At 35.0% G+C, this 8,302-nt stretch overlaps 1 protein-coding gene across 3 annotated transcripts; it reads right to left on the bottom strand.

Annotated features, from left to right (window-relative positions):
• Positions 1 to 2,190: 2,190 nt before the first annotated feature.
• LOC126699523 (GDSL esterase/lipase At4g10955-like) lies at positions 2,191 to 7,088 on the bottom strand. Of its 3 annotated transcripts, none has more exons than XM_050397398.1 (4): positions 6,924 to 7,088; positions 6,178 to 6,232; positions 4,399 to 4,502; positions 2,191 to 3,404 (listed from the first exon to the last, which is right to left on the bottom strand). In XM_050397398.1, exons 3-4 carry the CDS (start codon positions 4,482 to 4,484, stop codon positions 2,435 to 2,437), a joined length of 1,056 nt encoding a protein of 351 aa, XP_050253355.1. In that variant the 5' UTR covers positions 4,485 to 4,502; positions 6,178 to 6,232; positions 6,924 to 7,088; the 3' UTR covers positions 2,191 to 2,434. The 3 variants fall into 3 exon arrangements, with proteins under 3 accessions (XP_050253355.1, XP_050253356.1, XP_050253354.1); XM_050397399.1 differs by lacking the exon at positions 6,924 to 7,088 and adding an exon at positions 6,663 to 6,844; XM_050397397.1 differs by lacking the exon at positions 6,178 to 6,232.
• Between the last annotated feature and the right edge of the window lie 1,214 nt (positions 7,089 to 8,302).

Below are 8,302 nucleotides of genomic sequence, written 5' to 3'. Positions count from 1 at the left end.
TAGTCCTCTCACCATTCACAAACTCTCCCGCTTAAGGTCATGAACTCCCTGATTATTAAGTATTGTTTTTTTCCACACCATTAGAATATTTTTCTCTCTTCTAATTTCTTTTTACACTTTTTGTGTTTATTTTTTAAGAGATTTTCAACCTATGACATCCGTTTCTAATAATAACTCTTTATTATCAGAATCAAGATACCAATTAATTTTTTATGTAAGCCAAAATTTACCCGCTTTATGTTGTTTTTACAAGTTTAGCTTATCTTGTGACAAGTCAAACTTGATGAGAAAACTATCATTAAAAAATAAAATTGCCTACTTGCCATCTCTAGTTGGCCCTCACTGAGATAATAATAAATTAATAAGGGGATAGAAATTAATGAACTTAAATGTGAAAGCTCCAATGGGACTTACATCTCACTTTCCGGATATATAATAACTTAAAAGAAGGGAAATATTCATACCTTTTCCAAATATATAATACCAATACGAAAAGGACTATGTTATTTTTTAATGGTGATTGACACAGTGAACCAGTAGACTTTTCCTCCAGATCCAAGTATCAATAACTATTTATATAATTTCTTTTAGTCTTTTTGTTAATCATTTCTACTGTAAAATTTAAAGACACATTGTGAAAAGTCATTGTTTTTTTTATTTATTTATTTACAAAATAGGTTATGTAACAAAGTCAATACTATAATTTTCAGGATAAAATTAGGCTAAATTTAAAAAGAATACACCTTATCTTAATTTGATAAATCTAATAATTGAAGTACACAACATTTTTTCTTCACAGCGTTTTTTTATTATTATTTTTTTTTTAACTCATCATGTTTCTGAAAAATATGCAAACGTTAGCGCATGCGAATTATGGAAAGACAATTTACGAAAGATATGATGTATTATGCATACGTGCGCAATTCAAGCTTACAAAAGTAACAAAACCACATGCTCCAAGATCTCCATCAACTTTCTGATTAGGGAGGACAAGGAGAAAGTCCAATTGCACAAAGAATTTGAAAACAAATTTCACATCTACGAGGTCAAGGCCCGCTTTATAGTATAGGCAAAAGAGGTGGTTGTTTAAGGCCCCAAAGTTAAAAAAGGTCTCCAAATTTTAACTAATATGACTATTTTTTTTTTTTCATTGTAATAGTATTAATTAAGTCTACATATTAGCTAATAAATAAAATATTTTTTTTTCAAATGAAAAAAAAAAAATGAGAGAAATGATACGTTCATAACATTTTTTACAACACTTTCACAACAAGTGGCACATTGTTACTTATTGGTAAATAAAAAAGTAATTTCAATAATATGTTCAAATTAGAACTAGTAACAACTTAACACCTAGGATTTGTTGTTAAAATGTTGTGAATATAATACTTCTCAAAACAAAAACAAAAACAAAAAACAAAAAACAATAGAAAAAAAATTTCACAACATTTTTCGACAATAGTTGAGTTGGCAAACTTTTATTAGTTCTCATTTAGATTTACCACTAACATCAATTTTTTACTTACCTCTATCAATCTGTCATATCAACGTGAAAAGTTTAGCCAATTTTTTCTATAGACTTTTTCAACAACAAAAAAAAATCTACATGGTTCATTTTAAGTAGTAATTTTGCATTTAAAATAAAATAATAAAGTTTATAAGTATTTTTTTTAAGCCATATTTAAATATATTAAATGTTAGTTTTCGCCTTAGGCTTTCAAATGCATCAAGCCGCACCGGCTTGAGGTGACCATTTATAATTGGTATGCCGTGATGATACTGGTGTTCGATGAAAATGATAATGCCACCAATTTCAAAGGAATCTTCCTAGCAGAAAGTGGATGCTGTCAGGGAGGTTGCAATCTTACTTTGATGGCTTCTTGAAAGCTCTACACTTATGCCAACAACAAGGAATTATGGATGTGTAACTCGTGAACCATGTGAGTGTGGCAATCACAGCTTTCAATTCAACTTCTGTCCAAGTTGAATCCTGCAATGTTCTATTTCAGGATGTGAAGATGGGCTACTGCTAATTTGGAAGCTGTGAATTTTCTCTTGTAGACAAAGGTTGTAACTTGGCTGCTTTAGCCTTAGCAGACTATGCCTGTAATTCTTGAGCTGTTGAGGCCTGGGGAGGAGCCTCTCCATCCTTTGTTCACAAAGTGTACAGACACTTATAAAGTTTAAGAATCACATAAATACTCAGCCGCTTTTATTCACCCAAAAAAAAAAAAACTGTGTCAATCTTATTTTGGAAAGCTCCACACATGTTAAAAAGCAAATAAACAACATATCAAGCATAAGAAGCATCCCTAGAGCCACTTCTGGGTCAGACTGAAGCTTTGCCAAGACTCATTCTGCCTCGACAGACTTGGGGGGCTGTATTGGGTAGGGTCTTTTGGGCCTGTTCACAAAAAGCACTCCTTCATTCAATTCAAGTTGTGTTGTACTTATAAAGCATAGATTGACAAGGAAAATAAGGATTCCACCACTGATGAATTCCATGAGCACGTTTAAAATCTGGGAATTGACCCCTATTAATGGTCAGATATGCTGAAGGAAGGAGATGCAGTGCTTCTGAACCTGAATCCATTCTCAATGCACTGGAGAGTAGATTCCTCATGGAATTTCTTGTTGCAACCTTCTCAAGTTTTCCAACTCCAATCTCCTCCATCTTCTTCCTGTGTTCAAAGTATCCAATATATTCTGAACAAATAGGATCAGCTGGGTTCACAAAAAGGTAAGGGACCCACGCAGATAACACTACAAAAGGATCATGTGATTGAGCCTTATGATGTTGGCGACCATTTACAGCAAGGCTGAGGCCTGCTTTGACAACACTGCTTGCAAAGCGGATTCCAAGCTTCACTCTTTCATCCTCGAAACCCCCCTCAATGGGGAGAGAGAAGAATGGTGGATTTAAAAGATATGTTTCAAGGAAATAACCTATCTTGGCCATGTTCTTTCCTGCAAGCAATGCCATAGCTGACCCCAGAGAATGTCCAGCCAACCACACACTTGCACCTTTAGATGAAGAAACTGTGTTGTGAACATAATGCATTGCAAGTTGAAACCGGGAACTCTGGTGAAGATTGTTACGGACGCACTGGAAGTCTAACTTGAGGTCCTGTAACCTTGTGTCTGATTTGGTGATTGTGCCACGGAAGGCAATAACATATTGTGGAATGTTTGGAGCAGAGGGGTATTTGTATTCATAAACAGCACCAAATATGGATAAGTCATCATCATCTATGAGCATATGATTTAATTGGAAATGGAAGCAGTCCCACCAAGGTAGAGCAAGAGCTTGGGATCCATGTCGATTCTTCTGGCGATCACGTTCAAGAATGTACACTCCTTGAACCAAGCTGGCTGCAATAGATCTTCGGTGATGTATGTTGTTCCTGCAAGGAGATTGTAAGAATAGAAAAATATCTACTGAAGTTTACTCGTTAATAAGTACAATTTCAAGGACAGAAGCCACATATCAACTAGTTTGGAAAAAATAAATTACATTAGACAATAACAAATGCCTATGAGATGCATCTGGTATAACCACTCTATTTAATGGGAGTTGTACCCCCATCATTTTTCATGGGCCAAAATGTGAAAATCCCAGTGAGTTAAAACAATGCACCAGAATTTAACTTCAACCCAGCAAAACATGGCCAACTGTTACTCAGAAATGGATTTCAGGGGACAACAAAAGTGGGGAAGGGAAATCAAAAGAAGAAGAGAAAGATTTGACTGTTGTGCTGCTTAAGCCAAAGAATAAGTCTAGTTACACAACTTGCTGAGACGGCAAATTGTTAGTGGTTGGCAGTGAAAGTGGCCTATGGTGGACTGAACAAGAGTAATCTGTTTTTATTACACCAAACACAAATGATCAACATTAAAATGATCAAGAAACTGTATGTTTTAAGTTTAAAAAAGTAAAAATATTTCTGCATGCTGGCTATATCCTAAGAGCAAAATCAATAATCTATTCTCTTTGGGGAGGTGCCAATAATATCGAACCAATAGGATGTGAGTGTAGCAATACAGATTTTTAGTCCATTTAGAGCTCTAAAATAAAACATTGGCCTTGCTCTGCATGTTCAGATTCTTCTAAATATTGAAAACATGAATAATGTATGCCATTTTGGTCGCATTAATGAACCATTGTGAACAAGACAGTAACAGAAAAGTATGTCATCCAATTTTGATAATTCTTGACCTAACATTGTAGACTCAAAAGTGCTGCATGCATTTAAGAGAGTTTTTACCAGTGGTTAAAGTGAACATGTTATACTTTGGATGCATTGGAATTCCCTTCCAATTTTTTTCTTCTTTTTGCTGAATGGAATTCCTTAGCAATTGATTACACCCTGTTAGTGAAGTATTAGTCAATGGTCTTACCAGTCAACAGCTGTGAGATGTACTGGCCCTGAAAGGCTGAAAACTTCCCTCTCTGAGGGCATTACTCCTTCTGTTCCTTTCTTCATGACTTCCTTTAAAATAAGCTGCCATGGAAGAAGCAAAAGCCCATGATTCAATTGTTCATGGAGCCAATTGATGTGCAACATAATTGAATATGTATAAGTCAGATATTAAATGAATATAACATGTTTAATAAGCACCAAGTCAAACATTACCAATGTCCCTTTTATGTTTTTTCCTTATATTTTGGATTTAGAATGAAGGGCAGAATTTATATGAATACTAAAGCATTATGTTGTACAAGCAAGAAAGCAACACCTTTTTTTCACTTCATTTGAAGTATGTGAGACACACTGTAAAACAACAGGACTTCTGTACTGTGTCAAACTTGACAGGATCATGTTAAAACATGACTACACATTGAAGATTTGGTCATTTCTCAAGTCATTTAAGCACAAATTTCATGCATAGTGAATCAAAATTTCCATCTTCCTGTCTATGGCATTGCATACACCAGTCAATACACAAAGGCATGGACTTTATGTCAGCTGAATCTCAACTATGTTCTGTACTTTATTAAAGCAGATATCGGGAAAACATGTGTTTCTCTGATTCAATTTGGTTGGAAGGAAACCGTTGCATTCCACTCAGGAATCTTGCTTTGCCATTAAACTGCTGAAGAGCTTACTGTCTTTTCTTACTATCAACTCCATTTTAGCCTCTACCCAATCCATGTCATGATAAAAGAAACCTACTAGTCTGGTTTATGTGTTAAGCTTCTAGGTGGGAATTAATGGTGGAATAGGGAATTATGAGTGGTTGCTTCAAGGGAACCAGTCCTCCTTAAGATAGAGAAGAGATAGAGAGAAGAATTAGAGAATCAAGAACAATGAAACTTCTGTTATTTCTGTAATGAATCTGATGTACAAGATACAAGTCCTTTAATAGCTAATTCTATAGCTTCTGGCAGTTACTTTCAGTTAGTTGTTATGACTAACCAACCTAACTAACTTCCCTCAACCACATCCTAACTGTACCAGCTTATCTATACAACAGATCCTAATCAGTTACAATCAATCCAATAGCTTGTTACTAACCCAATTACAACATCTATACAGAGTCTTAACATTATGGCTGTGCATGTCATTTACATTCAACCCTGTCCATTCAAGCAGATACCAACATATGAAACATACAAAAACAGGCATTGTATATCACCCAACTCAGAACCTCATTGTAAAAGCTAAGATTATGATGAAACTATCAATCTTACACGTGCAGTAATTCTCATATCCAAACTTGATAATGAGAAATTAAATAGCTAACAACTTATAAAGCAGATCTAGGCCAGGCTAGAGTTCTCTGTACTGCAGCCTTAATAAATCATTTACTCATATAGGGTGAGGTGACATAGCCTCCGTGAGATCCAAAGGCAAGGGTTTGAAGAATTTAAACCATAAATTCTTCTCTTCTCCCACCCTATCTTGTCTACCAAATGGATGTTGACTTTACAAGCATAAAATGAGTAATTCAATATTCTCTCAAAAACAACTGAGTGATGCACATTGTTAAAAATAAGACACAAAAGCAAAACCCAATTGTTAGCAAAGCAAATATAACTATCATGTAAATCAATTTTTGATTCGTCCATATCAAAAGCATGACAATAGTACCTTAAACAGTTAGCAAGGAAACTCTCATTTTCATCTGAAATTGAAACATTTTTGCACTTCGATAATAAGAAAAAAAGGAACCGACCTGTAAAATTTGTCAAACATTGTCATTGAAGCCCTTCACCCATCTGTGGCTCATCCTGTAATTGCAGAGAGAGAGATTTCAACTATAAGGCTTCATTAAAAAAATTATAGTAGTTTGACTTTACCTCCCTCAGTCCCATTCCATTTCCACCCAAGTTTCTGCTTACCCCAGTATCTTTTTAAGGCATGCACTCCCAAATTAAAATAAGGCTATTCTTAGCGTTCTCTCAATTTTATTGAAAATGGTATTCACAATATTCCCTATCTATATATACTTAACTTCATAAATACAACTTGAAAAACCTCAAAACGTATTTAAAAGAAAAGGATAAAATGGAAAAAGAAAGCAAAGAATAAAAACTGGAAGCAAAAACAAGATTTGAGTTGATGCCTCCCTCAGTGCCAAATACTTTGAATAAATTTAAAACTAGTTAGAGATAAAAGCAATAAAATCTTGACCATTTAAAAGGTTAACTCGTGCATTACCTCATGACCAAAAGAACACAAGAACATATAAGGCAATCAAAATTTTAGTAGAGCTGATACAAAGAACTAAAACCCAAATCACAGAATCAATTAACTCTCATGAGAGCCAAGAGCCTTGTAACTTAGTGATATTGCTCCATTTACCTTATGGGGAGGACTTGGGGTTCGAATACCCATCTCCCATTTATTTTTTTTTTTAAAATAATACCCCAAAAAAAATAAAAATAAAAAACAATAACACCAATAAGAAAAGAATTGTACCATATATACAGAAGAAACAGCCTCAAACAATACTGTTATAAACTTCAACTTTTGAGCTTTTTTTATGTATTCCCAAAGAGACAGAGCCAGCCTTCTTAAACCTAAAACAATAAGGTTTCGTGAGTGGCACTACCGGAGGAAGTTGCAATTGTCAATTGATAAACACAGGTTCCTAGTATTTCTTTGTAAACGTAAAGTTCAAAAGTCAACAACCAGCTTAGAAAGTCAGAGTGTCACCGCGTATTCTGTGCCATGATCAACACGACAAGAAGTCAACAACACATGCTGCACAACCTCGGCCTGAACCTCAGGTCGGCACGAGTGGCCTTCAAACCATTACAAAGAACTGAAATTAATGTAGAATGATTTGTATTATTATATCACCAATATTCAAAATTATCAAAAAACTAAGACCTCATTTGGCTGCATCCAACTTGTACCTAAAAGAGTCCATTTGGAATTTTCGACAAAGCTTATTTTGTTGATTTCTCGTACAATTTTGTAAAGCCTCTTTTTTTCTTTTTTTTCTTTTTTTCCAAGGATGACATTACTTTTACACGATACAAACAACAACAACAACAAACAAAGCCTTATTCAGTCTACTACGGTTCTATTCAGTCCAACTTGGTTTCAAACTGTGCACTTCGGTTATATTTGGTCCAGTTCAGTCCATTCTGTCCACTTTGGTCTTATTCGATCCTATTCAATCCACTTTGGTCCTACTCAGTCCATTTCGGTCTTATTCGCCCATTAGGCCTACTTTGGTCTTATTCGGTCCTATGAAATCCACTTCGGTCCTATTCAGTCCACTTTGATCTTATTCAGTACACTTCGGTCTTATTCCCCTTTGATCTCATTCAGTCTTATTCAGTCTACTTCGATCCTATTCGGTCTACTTTAGTCCACTTCGGTCTTAGTCAGTCCATTATGTTCACTTTGGTCTTATTCAGTCCATTATGTCTTATTCGGTCCAATTTGGTCTTATTCGGTCCTATTCAATCCACTTTGGTTTTCATTGGTCCTATTCGGTCCACTTTGATCTTATTCGGTCCACTTCAGTCTTATTTGGTTCAATTTGGTCTTATTCAATCCTATTCGGTCAACTTCAATCCTATTCAAGGCCGGCCCTAGCCCCTAGGCCTAAGCCACTTAAACCATCGCCTAGGGCCTCCTACTAGAGAAAGGCCCCCAAATTTTGGGGCAAAATTAATATATTTTTTTGGAGATCTAGGAAAAAAAAGTTTTACATTTTTTCTACTTTTAAGAAGTTCCAAAGAATTGAGTAATGCTAGAGATAATACAATTTTAAATACATAGGTCTTACAAATATATGTGTCAGTAATTACAAGAGATGATTTGATAGGAAAATGTCAGAAGTA

Source organism: Quercus robur, chromosome 9, assembly GCF_932294415.1.
Source record: "Quercus robur chromosome 9, dhQueRobu3.1, whole genome shotgun sequence".
In the NCBI taxonomy this organism is placed as follows: domain Eukaryota; kingdom Viridiplantae; phylum Streptophyta; class Magnoliopsida; order Fagales; family Fagaceae; genus Quercus; species Quercus robur.
The sequence above is the reverse complement of the archived record's forward strand: the minus strand, read 5'-3'. Positions and strand labels throughout refer to the sequence as shown.